At 38.0% G+C, this 19826-nt stretch overlaps 1 protein-coding gene across 1 annotated transcript in view; it reads left to right on the top strand.

The window, feature by feature from the left end:
• Nucleotides 1-19826, top strand: part of SDK1 (sidekick cell adhesion molecule 1) — a 411416-nt gene that overhangs the window by 181435 nt on the left and 210155 nt on the right. The window contains exon 5 of the mRNA XM_014946238.1: nucleotides 12643-12776. Within this exon, the coding sequence (XP_014801724.1) occupies nucleotides 12643-12776 (134 nt within the window). The remainder of the gene's footprint in view (nucleotides 1-12642; nucleotides 12777-19826) is intronic.

Below are 19826 nucleotides of genomic sequence, written 5' to 3'. Positions count from 1 at the left end.
TTTGTCTCGGGGTCGGGACACGTAACATTGACTGAGCGCTGTGGGCTGTGGGTTTAGAGAGTCACTGCTGTGTCAGAAGCTGGAAGTAGATGCTGATGGGGTGGGAGAGCAGGCTTTCAGGTGGCTCAGCAGCTCTAGTAAACCTCCAGCTGCTTTATATCAGAGAAAGAATCAAGTTTCTTAGGAGAATGTTTTGTATTAATGTTGTTCTTGCCATAGGGATTACCAACAAATATTATTTTGATACGTCTTTGTGGAATCAGATTCTGCTTCTGAGTGGGAATGGGAATGTAGAACAAAAGTGCATTAATGAAGGGTTTGATTTTGGTGGAATGTTTTTCCCTTCTGTTTTCAGTACTACTGGAGAGAGGATTCTCTTTAAGCTGACAGCCCCTCTGCTGCTTTAGGAGTGAGATGGTGTTAGTGGTGTTGGTGCTGCCTCTGCTCTTGCAAGATACCTCACATTCTCTTCTCAAATATTCCTTTTCAGTTGCCTCTCTGTAGTGAGGAGGAAAGAAAGAGGGAGGAAAAGGTGCGAGTTACATTCATGACCTTTTAGGTGAAGTCATCCAAACTGAGGACGCTGAAATTATCTGTAGAGCAATATCATTAGTTCTTAAAATGTGATTCTGTGATTATAACAATCCCTACCTCTGTGTAGGCACTACTGGCTCATTTAGGCACAGGGGAACAGAATTTAAAGTATCTACTTCAAAAACTCAGGCTGTTGAATGAGCTGAAGGAGGAAGTTCAGTGCTGTGGTTGACAGAGGGATCAATGGAGAAGCAGCTCTGACACATCTCCCGAGACGTGTAGCTGTGTGTTTTAGCGAGGATGTCTGCCCTCTCTCCTCCTCATTCTCATACACAAATACTCAATTAGAAATGAGCCGTGCCATGGCTTTCTCTTTCCCAGTGGTCTCTAACTTTGCAGGGAGTTTGCATTGAGCTGAATGTAGACTTATGTATATACTGAGTAACCCTGAGCCTGCATTTCTGAGTCATTGTTTTAGCTCTAAGAAAAATCACAGTCCCTGGGTACCTGTTCAGCTTCTGTGCTGGGTTAAATATTAAGCACTTGCACAATATACTTTTACCCAGAACAAGGCTACTATGGGAACTTATTTCTATCCTTTGTATAAAGAATCTTATCAACAAATGAGGATTTATCTTATTAAGTGGTACAAACCTGCAAGAAACTGTCCGTTCCATTATTATTAATAGGTTAAGGAGACTCGTTGCAGATGGTGACTCTTCATGTTGTATTGCTTTATTCAGGAAGGGCTGCAGGATAACCAAATGCCTGTTTTGGCTATTAGTTTTTCGGTAGAGAAAATCAGGAAGAAAACAAGTATACCTAACCATCCTGCATAACATTCTTGTTCCATATCTCCTATTCAAGATTTCATCCTGGGGTCTGTACATCTCTGTCATTGGCCTTGTTGCTCTGGTTCTCATATGACCCTCTTTTGTCATTCCTTTGTACTGTATTTTCATCTAGGGAGATAAGAGTTTAATTTTAACATTTCCTTTAGCCAAGTAGCCTGCTAGGTTTATTTGAGCATTGTTTCTATTTTTCCATCTTCTGAGTTCAGTAGACAGGATTAAGAACTTGGAAGTTAAAAATGTAGACGTCCATTTAATTAAAGGGATTGGCTGTCTGCATTTTATTTTTCTTTCTCATTAGCATTCTGTTCATTCTGTTTTCTTTCCCTATCTCCCCATTCCCTACACACTCAGCTTGTAATAAAAGTTGGTTCTTGAATGTAAAGAAGTATGTTTAATGCACCTGGGAAAAACATGTACAGGAAGGAATTGAATTTGTTTCTATCTAACGTAGGTAAGATATAATGGAATGTTTCATTGTTTATCTGTACAGTAATAATCAAAGCATCCTTTCAATGCTCATAAGGATTATTTAAGAAGAAAATTAAGTAAATGTATTTATTTGCTTGTTTTCAACAGAAAAACAATCTTCTATTTTAAGTTTATACCCCTGCAGCCAAGTGATAAGGGCGTTTTAATGTTTTCCTGCATCTATCTTTCCTTTTTAATGTGTTGCAGGATTAGGGGATAGCTGATGCTGCCGTTATGTAAATGTGGGCAAGTAGAGATCCTCATTACAGGGCGAAGTGGATAAAAAGAGTCAGTAACTGAAGGTGATGGAACTGTTGTGTCTACTGTCCATTAATCGGTAATAGCACTTCTTCCCCAGATGAGGGGAATCGCAGGGAGCAGCATTTTACTGCGTTGCAGGACCAAATCCCTAAAACCTCTGCAGCAGAAATGTCTGCAAGTGAGGAGATAAATATGTGAAGACAGATTGCAGCAAAGACTTTGGGGCATCAGAGGCTTTTCTGTTGTGGTCTAACTACTATGTAGAATTACTTGCGTTGGCAAGATGCTGAGCATTCTGTTCACAACCCCGGGAACAGGAGCTAGGCTGGGAATACGCATGCGTGTTCTCCAGGATTTGTGAGATCTTTTGCCACGTAACTCATAGCTGAGTGTTTCTTCAGCACTGAAAATAAAAATGCTCTGCAAAGCATATTGTAGCCATAAAATCAAAGAAACCAAACTGCATCTACTGACACTTCAGGGTTTCATTTGCCTGCTCAATAGGCACAGTGTTTATGGGCCATCCAGCAAATGTAAACAAGGCAGTCTCTCAGATGCCTACTCCCTATTGCTCCTCATTAGAGAGATTGCCTGGTGCTTATTGCTTCACTAGCAGAAGGAGGGGACTCAAAGATCTTTGCCTTCTATGTTACCTCTGGGACTATTTCTGAAATAGAAGTTGTTGCTGTTCTACCAGAGGACTAGCAAGGCTTACCAAACGAGCCTTGGGCTTCTGACTTCCTTAAGGATATATGCATTGCTGTTCCACGGCAAAGAAACTTGTGTCATTAGACTCAGAAGTCAAATAAGCATTTTTTTTTTATTAATGTTTGTACATTAAGTTGTACAAACACATCCATGCATTGATTTCAAGTAACTTAAAAATAAATGGAATTGATAAATTACCCATTTACCTGGGTTTGGCAACACCACCCAACTTGAAAGCAAAAAAAGCCTATATGGTCTGTTACTCCTTTAATCATGTGTTATTTACATTTTAGTTGGCCACTGAAGTATCTTTATGAGTTTTTGAGTCAAAGGTTGCAACCAGGTTTCAAATACGACATACAAATGGATCCCCAAAGGGAGCTATACTTCTGAATGTCTAAAGGCCATCTTCCAGGATGCTTTATTGTAAAAGATGCTAATGTTCGCGCTGAGGTTTCATAGATTTTAATAGATGTAACTTGGCCAGGGAAGGAGATGATCAAATGGTTGAGATATAATTGCATTTATCTTCTCAGTCTCTTACATTACCCCTCCCATGACTTTGCTTTCCACGTTTTAGAATTCTGTAGGTTTGCCTCATTTATTGGAAAAAGGTACTTCTCCTTTTCTTCCTGAAAAATTTTCAGCTTGTCTTATTTTTGACTAGTAATGTATACCTAACTGAATAGATAAAATGCTATTGATATAGCAATATTTTCCAGTTGTTTACTGTGCTCTATTTCACACAGTATTGACAGGAAATCCTGTTTGAGTAGAAACCATAACACAAAAAGTTGCTGTGATGTTCATGCAGTTTCCTTTTAATTCCAAAGTTTCCAGTGTTTCAACCATTCAACCATGTTCAACACATGGTTGAATGTATCCAACCTGGCTTTGCTTTTACACCACTCCATGGCCTATTTATGATAGAAATAGGGAGTAACTGCTTCCTTTTAAATATCTGCTGAAGTTCTGCTTGTTTCTGAGTTGGTTGTTTTTAAACCAGTGTTTTCTTCATTTTATTGCCAGTAACTTGAAGTGTTTTGAAATGTTTGCGTTAATGGCATTTTAAAAATGTCGTTGATTGACTGACTTCAAATTTCTTCCACTGTATTATTTTCAATAATAACCAGGATTTTATGGAGTCTGTGGTAGATGTGTTTGGTCCTAAATGCATCTGTGCTCAGTATGAGGGCATTCTGCTCAAAGAAGTGGTGCAATACCGTCAGTTCCTAGAAGACTGGGGTTTGGAAAGCAATGCTCACCTGCCTGGTGTGTATAATTCAGGAGATGCTAAAGCAGTTGAAAATCAGAAAGCAAGAAGTTGCTTTGCCTAAAGTCATAACAAAATGCCTTATAGTCAAACTGAAAAGCAAGGGCGGGGGGGGGGAAGTAAAGAGTATTAAGATTTAGCACTTGCATAATCCTCGACATCTTTTGAGTGCTAGAGGTATTAACTATTTAAGCCTCTAGATAAATATTTCAGCATAAAGAGAAATACATACATGTATTATCCTCCCTCTCTCTTGGCAAAACATACAGACCAAAAGGCTAAATAGCTCACCCAAAGCTACATATCGCTGGTAAAACCTGGGTGTACTTGGCTCCTGGGCCTCTGCTCAATTCGTGCTTTGTGGCAATAGTATATGTTTTAATGGTGAGTGAGTAGAAATAACTACATAAAATCCCTATTTTGATGTAGACAGCAAACCTGTATAATAACATTGTACAATGAATTTGCAGCAGTAGCAGAAATGCTAGTCTCAGCAAACTGCAGTACTGTACATAGATAGAGTTACTGTTGTATTGATCCAGGCCACTAAATCTTTAATTATCTTTCATAGTAAAACTTGTCTAAATAAATTACTCTGTTGCTACCCACTACCGATGCTGTTTGGCAGCAGCAGAGGTTGATGCTTGGGTCACTTGCTGCTTTTTACCACATCACTGCTCTTTGTTTAAAGATTTTGCACTATTAACAGGAGAAGTAATGCATCTAAAAATGAATGGACTACTAGACTGTTAGTTCTGGAGTGTGACATTCCCTGCTACTTCTCAAAATAAGTGTGTGATAAGTTATGGCTGTGTAAATTTTCCTATCCCTTGAAACTCTCCCCTGCAACATGCTTGTATTTTGGGTCACCTTAAGGAGTTGAGCAGCCAGTTAATTCCTATTCTTGCTTTTAGGGCTGGTGCGGCAAGTTTGGATGGAGTGTTTGTAAGATGGATTTTATTTTTTTTTTCTGGCACTAGAAGAAAAACAAAGACTTTGGCTCATGTGGTAATAAACAGTAGCTGCAGGTGCTGTCCTCTTGAGGTCGTTAGCCATGTGGCTGTTTCATCTTCACTGATAGGCAGCTGCCATGAGGTTTTGTGATTACAGCCAGGTGATTTGAGTCAGTGCTCTGTGCTCTCAGTATATTGGCTTTAAATACACTGATGTGCCTGCATTTAGCTGCTGATGAAAGCCTTGTTTCAACTGAGAAAGCTGACCAAATGCATTACAAAGAGATTTGCATTGACCTGTCAGAGATTTGAAATTTCATTTCCAAACTGTGTGGATGCTCTGGTTGCTGTGACACCTGGTCTCGGGGACTCCAAAAAATCTGTGTGTTTATACAGCAAGAGCAGGGCCAGATCTTATCTCAGCTACACCTGTGTGAAAATGGAGATGGTTTCCAATGAGGTGTGTGTGGAATCAGGAATAAAATGGCAAAGATGGTGCTGAGGCAGATTCAGGAACGTGAATAAACAGAGGTTGGGAGGGTCTAAGGAGGCACGGTTGCAGCGTGTCTAAATGGTATCTGTTAAATAAGCTGGGAAGAGGTTGAAGTTTTCTCTGTGACTGTTGTATAATCAATTATCTCTTCAGTGCATTGCCCTGTGACAGGGCTGTGCCGCTGCTAATTTGTTTTATAGTTAGTGCAGTTCACAGTCATGCCTTACATTGGTTTTTATTCTGTAGTATAGATCTTAGTGAAATAATGGGATGAAGGTACGGTATTCAACAGGAAGCTCTTTAATACTTGACTACAAACCACTATAGCACACACCATTATGCTGACATGTTTTATCAGAAGTGAAGATATAATTTAATAACAGAAGTTTTCCTTTCACAGTGAAAGAAAGGGAAAAAATCAGTGTTTAAAAAAACCACAGCACCTTGAATAATCACTTCAGGAGAAATATTGTAAAGTGGAGCAATATTCATGTCTGTCTGTGTCTGAAAATTGAACTATAAAATCCCAAGTGATTACAAATAGTCTTTCTGCTTGCTGTCAGTGAAGTCAGCCAGCTGTGTACATCAACGACCTATGATACTTTTTAACTGCAATGTTTTGTTTAAATAACCTGTTTATATTAAAAAATTTTCCACTATTCTTCTTTCCAGTGGTTGCTAGCTATGTCCATAGCAACAGATAGTGATGTGGCAAGTGGAGTTCAATGTCTTGATTATATGGTAAACTGGAAAGAGAAGAAAACAGATACTCTGTTTACAAATCTCTTGAATGCAGTAAGAGTTTTATAAAAAGAGGAGACTGGCAAAAATTGGTTTATTTTATTCCAAGTCTTTGGTTTCCATTGTTGAGGGAAACATATGTTTTATCTTAGAAGTGTGGATTTTTCTTCTCGTTTGAGAACTGCTGTTGCTGGAATAGCACATCCAGGCACACGTTCATCAGTGTGGTTCAGTAAGAGAGCACCCAGGAGCTCTGATTTCAGCATATGTAGCTTCTTATATCAGCAGTTTTGTTGCTTAAAATATAATAATAATTAATAGAAAAAAAACCCACAACAAACCAACTAAAAAACCGCCACAGCAACAACCAACCAAACAACCCACCCTCTCAAAGAAAACCCCCAAAGGGGTGGAGTTGTGTGTTAATAGTTAAGTTGCATTGAATAAGAATTGAAGCTGCTGAAAACCTGGGGGGAGAAAAAGAACATCTTAACATAAGTAGTACACTTATGAATGTTATTCCTTAGTTTATTACTGTAAAAGCTTGTTCTGGGTTGGTGGCATTGTCTCTCCCTGCAAACTTCACTTCCACAATGGGTTATGTAGTGATTAACTTGTGGTTTGTTTGTTTTTTAGTCTCTAGACTAGTAATTGCTTGATATGAACATGATTTTAAATGTATATTTTGGATAATTCATCTGAGTATCCTTTCTGGGAGCCTCTATCTCCAGAGACTAAAAATAAGCTTTTCCGAAGATGAACTGATAAGATTTTTATAACAACTCAATATTTGATGGTTCTGCTTCAGATGGATATACTTTTGTTGTAACAGTCCTGTGCCTGCCTGAATATGCTTGTGATGACTTTTTTGGTTTTTGAGTGTTCTCCTGCATGTCACGTTTTCTAGATTATTCTTTGGGGTTGGATGATTGGGGAGGGAAAGGAGTGGATGGTTCTGGTGTGGTTTTTGTTTTTTTTAATTCTCTTTAAATAGACAACATATTTAAATCTGATAGACAAAACTGAGTGGAGGCCACACTGAGTGAGGAACAGCATTATTTCTTAAAAGTTCTGATGATACCCTCTTGAGAGGTTTGTCTGTTTTACAGTCAGTTATCCCTTCTCAAATACAATATTATGAATTTTTTTCATTGAACTGCAAACCTCAGTCTTGTGGAGAGGCTTGAACAGATCTTCTGCATTTGGAATTCTAATTCTGTTTTCCAGAGTCTCTGGGAGTTTATCTGCAGATTTCGTAAGTGAAATCTATATTCAGTCAACAAATACCAATTAAAATATTAAATAATGCCAGGCCAAAGACAGACCCCGTGGGTTTCTACCTGATATAACTTTCCAGTCAGGTAGTGGGTCACTGATGATTTGTCAAGTACAATTTTCCATCCACTTCTCTTCCAGAGTTATTCATTTTACACAGAACAGGGTTTGTGTTATGTGTTCATGAACAAACATGGGGAAATAACGCCTATAGCCTACTAAACCAAGACCTTGCAAGCTCCAAAACTAACGCCTATAGCCTACTAAACCAAGACCTTGTAAGCTCCAAGTGCTGGAGAATAGGGAAGCCAAGCTTAAAACATGGAAGTTCTGCCACTTCTTTCATTTCTTTCCGGAACTGCTAAATCTGTCAATAGCTGCTCTTCCTTCATTTCAGGATGGTATTCAGACCCTGCCTACCAATTAGGGCTGTCTTGGTTATCCTTGTGTCACCTTGGGATGCTTCCATGACTAGAAATCCCAGTTGCTTCCCAGAAGCATGTTATGCTACGGCATGGCTAGAGAGTAATTGTATAAACTAGCAATGATTGTAAAATCAATGTATTAATCTGTGTACTTAATATTCAGCAGCTGTGTAAGTATGAAATTTTTATTAATAGGTAGTTGATCTGTGGTAACAGTATACCTGGAACCTGAATAATATTTTGTGAAACTGGCATCCATTCGCACAGCTCTTAGTGATTTGTTGCTATGCATGTGATGTTCTGTAGAACATACGCTGATATTTTGCTCTGTGATTGAGCCCTGAAAGACTGGGGCTGTTTTTGGAAGATGTGTATTTAAATAATTTTGATTAATAATTCCACACCAGAATTGGAAGACACATGGGTGGTGAAATGCTCACACTGTTAAGCCAGGCGTGCGCTACTCCGAGTCAGGATTTCGTTCCAACAGCTGTGTTTTTAACTGTACTGTATCTGTATGTTTTTCTAAAAGGGGAAATCCATGGGGGAAGTCTTTCAGTAATTATGTTGTTATTACTCCATAATCTCTCCCTTTTCTGTGAACATCACTGTTACTGTGAGGTGTCTGGCTTGTGGAGAAAGATTGGTGCTTGCTGTGTAACATGGACAGAAGCTTTTTTTTAAAAGGGGAACAGAGATTTTTCTAATAAAAAATACCTTGTAAAGAGGGATTGATCCTCGTATTAGCTGAAGATAATATTGGAAAAGAGGCTTTATGAAGGCCTTTGTACTAAAATATCACACATGGGTTCATGAGCAGATGGCAGCCTTCTAAAAGAAAGCCTAATCAGGTTACTCTATGATTTTCATTTTATGATGTTTTTATAACCTAGTATTATCTATTTCTTGTGTAATCTGGTAGACTAATAACCTAACAAATATCTAACTATTGGGAATTATCCTCTTGTAGAGTAGATTTTGGTATTTTCACATTAAAAAAGTTATTAATGGAAATCTGCCTATTTATGATATTGAAGGGTTCATTTGCAGCATTGTAAGAAATGATGCAGTTTTCAGTGCAGGAAAAAATTACTTACCTCCAAAAACTTTGTCATAAATGCCTTAAAAATGGTATCCCCTTTGGAAAACTATCTTTACTTGTAAAAGCCTGATTTATGTTCCACTAATGTTAACAGAATAATTTCCATGAGTTTTAGATCAAATGTAGAGATAATTTGCATGAGATTTTTTTTTTTTACAATATTTGGACAGTTTGGAAGGCTGCAATTAAAAATCCCAGGGTGTATCTAATGGCTAAATTCTGCGATAAATGGGAGTGATGAAAACCTCCTTCGGTGCCCATTGACGTGTTCAGATGCTTAGAAGAACAGGCTGTAGAAAATGACTTGTCCCCATTATTGCTGTTTTTTTTCCCCCCCATCAGACCATTACCTTTGGTTAGGCCATGTCATATCCATAGCTTGTGGTTTAAAAGCCCTACTGGCCTTTCCTTTCAGATCAATCTATGCCAGTCTCTGGCTGCTTTTGTAGTAAAGGTATTGCTGAAATACTTGTAGGACACCTTAATACTGGCTCCACTGTTCTAACCACCCATTCCTGGCAGACACGTACGTTGCCGTGTGTATATTGGCTGTGGTTCCCTACAGGCTTCCAGCAAGCTCCAGAGAAACTTTAAAAATTCTTCTATTAAAACATTGGATTTAAAATGCTCCTTTTTCCCTACGCTTAAGGAATCCCGAAGGATCGCTCGGCTTAGTTTACTTGCTGGTTACTCCTGTCTTGAAAATGTTAGATTGTGTTAAGTTTGGTATTTATATTTTTTCATGAATTCTGTGCTGGGTATGAATTACTGACAGGTCCACTCCATCTGCTGCAGTCGTCTTCCTCAAATGTGCTGGTAAACTGAGCAGCCGGGAATCAGATTTTCCTTGGAACATTGGAGTGCTGCTGTCATAATTTAAAAGTTATATCAGACAATGAAAACAAACCAAAAAAACCCAGGAAAACATGTTAAGCCAATTTCAGGGCGCTCTGTGCAGCTGTTGTGCAAAAAGTGGCTGCAACCCTGGTAAGGGCCAGGGCACAAGTCTTCAGATGGTTTAGAAACATTGGAATTAATGAGTCCTTAAAACATGACTAATTGATTTTCCTGGTGCACAAGGCTCATCCTTGATCTAAATAAAGCTCCTGGAGTCTGCAGCCTGTGAAGGCTTGTGTCTTGCTCTGTACCTGTCTTCAGCTAATGGAATTGAAACATTCCATTTTTCAGAGAACTATTAAGATATCAATAACTCATTTTGGGGGTTTTAATTTAACATTAATTTGACCATGTAATTGATGACCCCAAAGAATGGTCTTTAGTAGTTGCTTTTTTTTCTAATTCTTTTTTTCTGTACAAATCAATATCTAACTTTTTTTTTGTGCTATTTTGAACATGTAATTTATAATGTTTAGCCCTTTCACACCGTTCTTTTTTGGTTCAAATATACTTATGTTAATTTAATCCTTAAAACTTAATGCATTTCACTCACAAATATTACATTTTTTCTCACCTTGCAATGAGGATTTGTGAATTATATTTAAAAAAAAAATTCATTTTGAAAAATTTTCTTAATAAATACCTCTTAAAAACCAATCAAGAGAAGAGGAAATTAGGTTCAGTTTTCAGAATTTCCAGGCAATTTGGTACAGATAGTAGCAGTGTGTGTCTCGCCAGTATTCAAGGATCACCTTTAAAATTTTGGTGCAGTTGGAGCTGGCATCAAAGCAGTCTGAAATATATTTCAGGATTTTTCAAAGAGTGCTTCTAATGTCTTTAGAACTAAAGTAGAAATGACTGTAAATGTCGTTGTCTTTTAATATTCAATTATTAGCGCTTCATTGGAATTTTATCTTTATTTGCTTTATCAAATGTCATATTAATTGCATTTTATATCCCCACTCTGTAAATCTATCACAGTTTCTTTAATTAATTTTCTAAGTCAATTAAGCTAGTACAGGTTCATTGAATAAAGAAAAAAGCCATACTGTGACTTTTTTTAAACAGATTTTATAATAAAAACTGTCAATAAAGATAATGTAAGCAGGATCTTTAGCTGGTGTGCCATCAGAGCTGAAAATATAGCATTATATATTTTTCAGGAGATCTTTATTTATTGGTATCTACTGATAGCTTTATAGAAGTTCTTTGTATCCACATTAGAAAACTGAAGTATGGATAAAACACAGCATTTGAACACTGCTGTGTTCTCGCTGGTATTTTCTACGCCCCTTCCCCATGTATAAAAACCAGTATGCTACAGTAGGAATGCGTGGTTTCCCCTATTGCTTTAAATGCTTTATCAAAAGCGAAATAGTTGTGAATTATTGAGGTTAACCACACCATGGCAAAGCAAGAGGAAGACATGCAGGTGTGTTCATTGTCGGTTGATTAGTGTATGAATACTTTGACTTAGCACTGACTCTTTTTGAGGCGTATTGATGTATGAACTTGTTTCATCCAGTATAATAATTTAATATGTTGTTTCAACCTCATGCTCGAGGATGTGACTAATAGCACAGCTGAACTCAGTGGGGCTTCTCCTCAAATAACACAAGTGAAGGTAGGAGTTTCTTGCTCCAAGTCTTGCACTCAGATTTCCAAGTCTGTGCATGTCCCAGTGTGTGGCAGTGCCAGCTCTTTGCTCCACAGCCTTTCCCTGGAATTTTACATGGTTTTTTTATTCTTATCTGGTTCTTGAGCTTCCCACGTCTTGTTTAGTTAAGCCCCTAAGTTTTTACATGTTGTCTCCAGATTGAACCTTTATCTGTATACTCAAGAAAAGACCATCTAATACCTGTAAAATGTAAAGTAACTAACCATATTGACGTGCAAACGGGAAATGCTGCCGCCGGGTGAGTTTATAGAGACATTTGTGATGTACCAGCCCTAAGCAAGAAGAGACTTGTGTTATGCAATGACATTGATGGACTCCTTCAGGCCTACACCAGTGCTAACAATGGCGTTGTGCTTTCCTACCTGCTTTAGACTAAATGAAAACTCTGTCCTACCTATCTCCACGCAGATCATCTGTGTATATCAATTAGGCTCCAACTTGCAGATGTTCTTGTTTGTGATGTTGTGATAATTAGTGATGCCATAAATACAGAAGGTTTACCTCCTGAGGGTCTGCTTCCTTGGAATTTTTTTTTTAACTGAAATAGGTGTGGCTATTCCCTGAGTGTCAGTTTTCAATAGGCCAGCTTTCACTTACTGAGGTTTTCAATAAAACTGACTTTGTGACATACTGATGTTTTCCAGGGCCGTTGTCAACCCATAACAGTGAAGTTTGCAGTCTTTCGGTCTCTGTTGTAACTTCTTATTGCCATGTAAACTGTTCTAGTTTCATATGTTATAGCTTTCTACGTGTCACCATAAACATCTTACGCAATCTAAACAGAGAAAAGGCCTAGAGACATCAAAGATCTTAAGTATTACTTGTGAATGTGTTTGATATCGGGCTAGTTTTGGTTCCACAGCATCTTGGTTTAGATGACCCAATGAATACCATAGTAGCCAGCAAGTCTGAAGCGTTGTACAATTTTTGCCTGGTGGATATCATTCTTCTGGTTTCAGCATGATCTTTTTCCTAAACAGAGCCATCACGCTGGAGAACCAGCTGGTCATCCTTGCAACGTCAGAGACCGACGCAGGAGGCTACTATGTCCAGGCAGTCAATGAGAAGAATGGGGAGAACAAGACAAGTCCGTTTATTCATCTCAACGTAGCAAGTGAGTACCCAAATTCCAGAAAATGTACTTTTTCGGATGAAAAAATACTGAGGTTGCAAGCCGTGTTTACAAAAGTCTGCCCTAATAAAATGAGCCTTGCTAATGGAGTGTGGGGTCTTTAAAGGAGGTCAACTTTTCTTGGTTGTTTTGGAGCTCGCTGAGGGACCGAAGAGAGTAAATGCCCTCCACAAATCACCCTCACAGCCTTTTGTCTGATGGTTTATTTTGTGCAAGGCAGGTACATGGTGATATCCCTCGCTATTTGTTGTGAAGTCGTGATCGTAATTCCTGTATAATGCAGGGGTTTATAATGTATTGTTTTCCATTGTGCGCAAGTAAACAAGTCACTCTTCTGAGTGCAATTTTATTAATGAGTCTATTCCCAGTCTATGGCATTATTTTTACCTGGAGTTATCACAGAGTCCCAGGGAACATGCATTTCATTGTTATTACTTATTATTTTACATTCTGCAAATTGTATTAACACCTACCATGACAGGGGTGTTCCATGAGTAGATTTTACAGCGAAGGGGAGGGAAAAGCAGCAGAGCAGTGGGGTCAGAAAGATGACTGCACGCTAAATATACTAACATACACATTCAGGAAAAATATGCATGTGTAAACTATTGTAAAACGTTTAGTAAATGGGTTTGTATGCAAAGTTAGTGTTCTAAACACATAGAATGGTTTGACTCCTTTTCTGAGGGCATTTGGTGAAGGTGTGTTTAATGTAGTCACGGGATCAGGAGCGTGTTAGTCTGTTGTGTGGATGTGGAGGGTTCTACTTCTGATTGTAGAGCCAAGAGATGACCAGGTAAAATGGTGATGATGCTGCCAGCTTTATAGACAGGCTACTCTTATGGCTTGGACTTCTAGAAGATGCATGAGTCTCGTCTCTAGACTAGTTGTCATGATGAGATGACCAATCTCTCTCGATCTTGGCTACCATTAGATTTGAGACAATCCCTATGGCTCCTTTCCTTACAACAGGAGAATTTGGGCGTCTGGGTTTCTGGGAAGGAAATCTGGCAAACTGCTTTTGGAAATATGCTGTTTGTTTGTCAGAAGTTCATCAAAACATTATGTTCCTCTGAAACATTCAATTTCTAAGAAAATATGATTTTTCTGCTAAAATTCCTAATGAGATCTCAAGGAAAGCTGTTCTTGCACAAGCAGTGGAAGCCCCATTAAAGGGACTGGGGGTCACTAAGGGCAGAGGCTGTGGGGTAACAGACAGCAGCATGGACAAATTTGTGTTTTCTTCCCAGATATGTTTATAAATTAAATGAACTTCTCAGGGGTTTGTTTTCTGTGTATCTTTCTGAAGTGGAAATAATATTCCAAATCCACTTGTGAATTCTGGCTGTACTGTGGCATGTAGATTGTAAACATTATTATTTCTGACAGTATAAAGAGGTTTGCTAACACTTTAGTAATTTCATTTTTAAAGCAAATTTGTATTGTTTGTATTATGTGACCAATAATGTACTTCCCACTTTAATTTCATATCTTAATTAATGCTAGAAATAGTCTGTGATCATGCATGCATAACAAGTGCTATGCAAAGCGGAAGGTAATATGGGCATATGGAAAAGAAAACACTTCAAAATGCATACAGACTTGATACCATGAATGCAAAGTCTATCCGGAATGTGAAAAATAGGAAAGATTAAATGGATAAAAGAAAATGAAGAATGAGGCAAGATGGAAAGCCAAAAATGCATCTGCTTGCTAAAATGAATTTTATCCAATGAGGTTTTTAAATTGTCACCTTGATATCAGGGATTATTAATGCTGGGGGTGTGTTGAAGGAAGGCACTGGCCATGAGACATTGCAGTGTCTGTGAAGGAACTGAGATTAACATGGTCCTTCTGAACTTTGATCTGAGGAAGAAGCGCATGATACATTAGATAGAAATGAATAAACCTTTTTGGTCCCATAGCAGAAAATAATCAAGCAAAAACATAGTCCTGAAGCAATATGCAGAGAATGGTTGCAGAAAAATGATGTGTTTTGGAAGAGTCATAAAGAATTTCAGCAAGTGGTTGGAAACAGATTGTTAAAGGTACAGCCAGGTATGGAAGATATCACATTGAATTATCACTGTCTGAATCTTATCAGATGTTAAGAGTGATGACGCTTGTCATTTTCCATTAGGACACATATAAAATTTAAAAACAGTTTAATCAAAATCAAATAAACCACAAGTAAAGTGGAACATCCAATCTCTGTGTGAGTAGATTATATATTAATTATTGAGTACAACCTTGCTACATGACTCAGCATGCATATTGCCACTTCTATTGAGGGCAAAAGGAAAAAAAAAAAATATAGATAATTCCCAGGGCAGTCGTCCACTGAGAACAGTGTTAGATATGCATAGCTTGTTATTCCTTGAAGGATATTGGTGTCAGACTTGCTCTAGCCTGTAGGAAAGGCACATTTGCAGAATGAGTCTAACAGCTGGGAGAGCTGTGAGCTCTCCTGTTTTGATCTGGAGTACAAGGCTGATGGTAGGAGAAGGTTAGAGCCCTGAGCTAAGCAGGAGACAAGTTACAAGCCTTACATTGCAGATTAAAGTCAATGCCTGAAATTGAGGCTGAAAGTAAATGGAGTTTGAGGGATGTCTCGAAAATATACTAAACTGTCTTTCAGTTAATAACTATATTTAATGCCTGTCAAATAAGAAAATTTGAGGATGTTGAACGTGTTTCAAAAATACAGTCTAAATGCCCCAATCACTATGAAATCTCTAGTAGGGCTCCAAATATTAAACCAAACCATGACCTTGGTCTAACCGATAACTCATCGAATCCCAAGCAGTACAATGCCTTACATCTGCCCATCGCCTCCTGATCACACACAATGCATGGAAGCTGGAAAACAGCTTCAGAAGAAAGCCTTCTCGCTTGTTGGCATGGCTTGAGTTTGCTTTTCTTTACATTCTGAAGTTGGTCAGATTGAAAATGTAGACATGAGAATGTTAATTTTCATTAAACCCAGGTAGATCTTTAGGACATCTTGCTGTGTTCAGGTATGTACCTGTTAGGCATTACTGTGTGATGGTTCATTCTGTAAACATGCTTTGCAATAAAGATGAAGTAGCCAACAGTTACGGTCACCCCCTAGGAAGCTTCAAGTTTTTGAACAGTATTTTTTCCTTAGCAGCTGAGTCTCCAGCTTGGTTAAACGCTGCTGTTCTGCATGTCTGCCCTCTAAAAACCATGTGTCTTATTTTGGTGACCCAGACTTTCAAATTAGTTAAGCTCACAGCGTGAGGTCCAGTCCAACTGTGCTTGAAAACAATGGTCATTTCTTTCAAGTGGACATATTTTCTGCTGATTTCAAGGGGATTAGATCATCCTAGAGGTGACAGGCTCTGGTGAAATAAAAATGATGCCCAACAGGCAGCATATTGGGAATAACGTCACATCTGAAATTAGTATGAGGTGTCATAAATTAGTCCTAAATTTAACATGTCTTAAAATCACTTGAACTGTATACTAAGCTAATAAAAACATTGCCTTTTTATTTTTTTAAACCATGTGTCCCAGCTTTCATGTAAATAACACAATTTTGGCTAGGAAAATCAGAAACTCTGAAAGCCAAGAGTTTGGCAACAGAAATAGTAGCAAAACTCAGTTTGCTTTTTAACTCAAATATATTGTTTACTCCCTGTTGAAAATTCACTATTACTGTTTTGGAGGATTTCAGTATTAACTCATTTGCTGGAACTTCCCAATTTCACCAAAAAGGTGTGAGAGTTAATCTATTATTGAGCTGTCACACACTTATTAGATGTAAATAGTACTTTTCAATAAAAACAGTTGGGAAATCCTTAATGTTCTTTCCTGTTTCTATCTATTTAACAACAGATTTGATGTTAATACCTTAAACCAATCCTTATTTCTTCAGGCTTTTTCTTTTGTGTCTGTTCTCCCACAGACAGACGTACACTGTGGCACAGATGGTCAGATCTCTTCTTAAAGACTTGGGCATGTCAGGGGGATGCAGTAATAGTCTTTTGATCTTACCAGTGTTGGCAGAACACTTAAACATCACAGTGTTCATTAAAGTGAGGCCATCATAAAACTCCTTGAAGGCCATACTCTGTGTATCAGCTCAATTCTTATGAAACTCTGTACCAAACCTCTTATGGTAGTATTTTGGTGGAGGGGGAAAAAAAAAACCCACAAAAAAACCCAAACAACAAACCAAACCCAATGAAACAACAAATAAAGAGAAAATACTGGTATGTGGTACTTTTCTGTGGTTTGTGTTACTTAAGCTTGAAGGTGTTTTTTGGGGGGAAAGGGAGAGCAGGGATATGAAGAGCTTCTTAATGAAACTGTAAGAATTTTTAAGTCAAGATTTTAAGAAGTGGGTTTTTTAGAGGGGAAAAAAATTCATAGTGAGCTTTGTATTACTGTCAAGAGCTAGTTGAGGTATTTACTGCAACGTACACAATGCATGTCCTTGTTACTTTATTACATGATGACATGGTGAGCCTCTGGTGTGACCTTAGAAGTTTGAAAAGCCCTGCTGAGATTTTTCTATTATTAACTTGCAGACGTGAGCACCATTGGCCCAGTTGTAGAAACTCTTAACAGTATGCACTGCTCTTTCTGAGGTTGGTTGGAGCATTTTATGAAAAATTTGAGTGTCCCCCAGCAAATGATTTAAATGGCAAGTTTGCAAAAGGTGGGCACGGGTAAACTGTTCTGACAGCTCAGATACTCCTGCTTCAATTGGTTTTGCAGCGCTAATCATCTGGAACTGCAATTCAGGGCCTTGCTTCTGGACCTTCTCGTTAAGCTGTGAAATATTGAGATGCATGTCGCTTCAATAGATTTATTAGTAAATTAGATAGTCTCGAGATCTATTCATAACGCTAGGAGATACAGCGTGTTCTGCAGACTGACGTCTTTTTCTGATGCAGGCTTTGTAAAAACAGAAAACAAGATTGATGAAAATTTTAAAAACCTTGCCAGCTAGCATTTCTGAAGAGTCAAAGATAATAAAGCCAATTATCATTTAATGAAGATAAATTTTTCCCTTGAGCACTAGCAATGCTTAAAAAAAAAATGCAAAAAAAGAATAAGTTGGGGGCTGAAAATTAAACTCCTGGTTTGGTTGCATTGTCATTAATTTAAAATGGAAGGGTGTCACGTTGTTCTGCCCCGCTTCCACTTGCAACCAGAAGAATTTTATTCTGTTACGGCAGACATTGACAGGAAGCTAAATAGGCCCTGTTTGTCTCTGGTTGGTCCCTATTTTGTTATTCAATTTAACGTATCAAAACATAAATTTTACAGACGGGGAGAGTCCCATTGCATACTGGCAGGGTACTGATTTTGCACTGAAGGTTTTTGTTTGTTCATTTTTCTGTTATAAAGAAAAGTTCTCATGATAGCCCAAGATGTTTAGGTCACTTTCAGTGTCTGTAAAAATGAAATATTCTTTATGTTGTTAGGAAAGAAAGTGGGGGAAGAAAGGGCCATATTACCTGTTGGTGTCTGTGGTAGAATATCACTTTTGACATCCTTTTGTCAGGTTTGTGAAGAAGATAAGTTTTCAGAAGATTCTGAGCAGACACTTTCCTCTCTGGAAGAGAGCATTTCACTAACATAATTTTTCATATTAACCATCAAGGTTTGTTCAAGTCAGCAGATGTTGAGGATCCTTCATGGATATGTTTGAAGTGTACTGCTGCATGAATTTTTCATAGCTAGTTCCAGCTTTCAGGTGTAGGCAGGGAAGAAAAAAAAAAAAAAAGGAATGGGCTGGCACCCCCAGGGAATAGATATTTCTGTTCTAAGGTCAAATTCACACGAGCTCTAGAAACTTGTCAAGCTGTTTTTAGTTCATGCCAAGGGAATGTACTTTGCTTCGCCTCTCTGGGTCAGTGCTGTTGAGGTGAAATTAGTGCTTCAATTATGTCTAGGTTTTGGTGTTTTTGGTGGTTTTTTTTTCCTCATTTGATGAGGAAAGGAAAGGGAATGCGAGTTGAAATGAAATTGCATTTCTGTGCTGTGATTGTACCGTCTATGCCTGAGGTTCTGATCAAATACTGAGGAAGTCCAACGTAGCACAGCTCAGCCCTCTCTGCACTGGTTTTAAGTTACTCTTTGAACTAATGTCACCTCTTTCCTTTCCTGTTCTCTATATAGGCTTTGCTTTCTCTTTTTTGAGCAGAGTTTCTAGTAAGGAGACCCTGGTGGCTGTGGCATGGGTGGTTTCATGAGTAAATATGTGATGTTTGCTGTGATGGTCACTTCACGTTCTTTTCTTACCCAAAAATGTTAATTTCAAGGAGACTTTAAAAGTGTTTGGAATTTAAAACTGAATCTTAAGAACAAATTCTCTGCAAATGTCATCTTTAATACCCTGGAATAGTACTGTCCTGATGCATTTTTTTCAGTTTTAGCTTTAATCTGCTCTAACACCGAAGGGCATAAATTTTTAAAGGAGGATTTTTGTTTCTTATTTTGAGAATAGATTGAGTATAACTTAATCATGCTTTTGAGATGTATAAATTTATACATATAAGTCAAATGCATTTTAGGGACAATTATAGCTATTCCAAAAAGGGGTGAATTGGGTTTAAGATTTGGTCTTGATATACTGGAAGAAATGCTAGTTTAAGCTTTATCCACAACTAGGAATTTCAGTGAAGGTTGATATTCTCAATGGTTTACCCTATTATCTACTGCAAAAGGGATATATTACTACACTGTACAGTGATTTTTATTTTTTTATATGCATTATGAAGAAATAACAGATGCTGTTCAGGATTTATCAGCATTCTTGGACTCTATTTCATTGGGGTTTGGTTTTGGGGTTGGTTGTTTGTTGTTTTTAAAACTTCAGCCAGACCTTTTCCATAATTCTCTACCTTTCTTCTTAATGGAAAACTTTCCTCACTTTTAACTATAGTGATATAGACAGAAACCTGTAATTGAAATGATAGATTGCTAGACTGTGGGAATAATGAAGATGAGCCAAAAAACCTCTGTGGCAGCTCGAGCGTTTTTTTTTTTTTTTTTTTT

This window comes from Calidris pugnax, unplaced genomic scaffold, assembly GCF_001431845.1.
Source record: "Calidris pugnax isolate Ruff unplaced genomic scaffold, ASM143184v1 scaffold123, whole genome shotgun sequence".
Lineage (NCBI taxonomy): Eukaryota > Metazoa > Chordata > Aves > Charadriiformes > Scolopacidae > Calidris > Calidris pugnax.
Note: the sequence above shows the minus strand (reverse complement) of the source record. Positions and strands in the feature narration are given on the sequence as shown.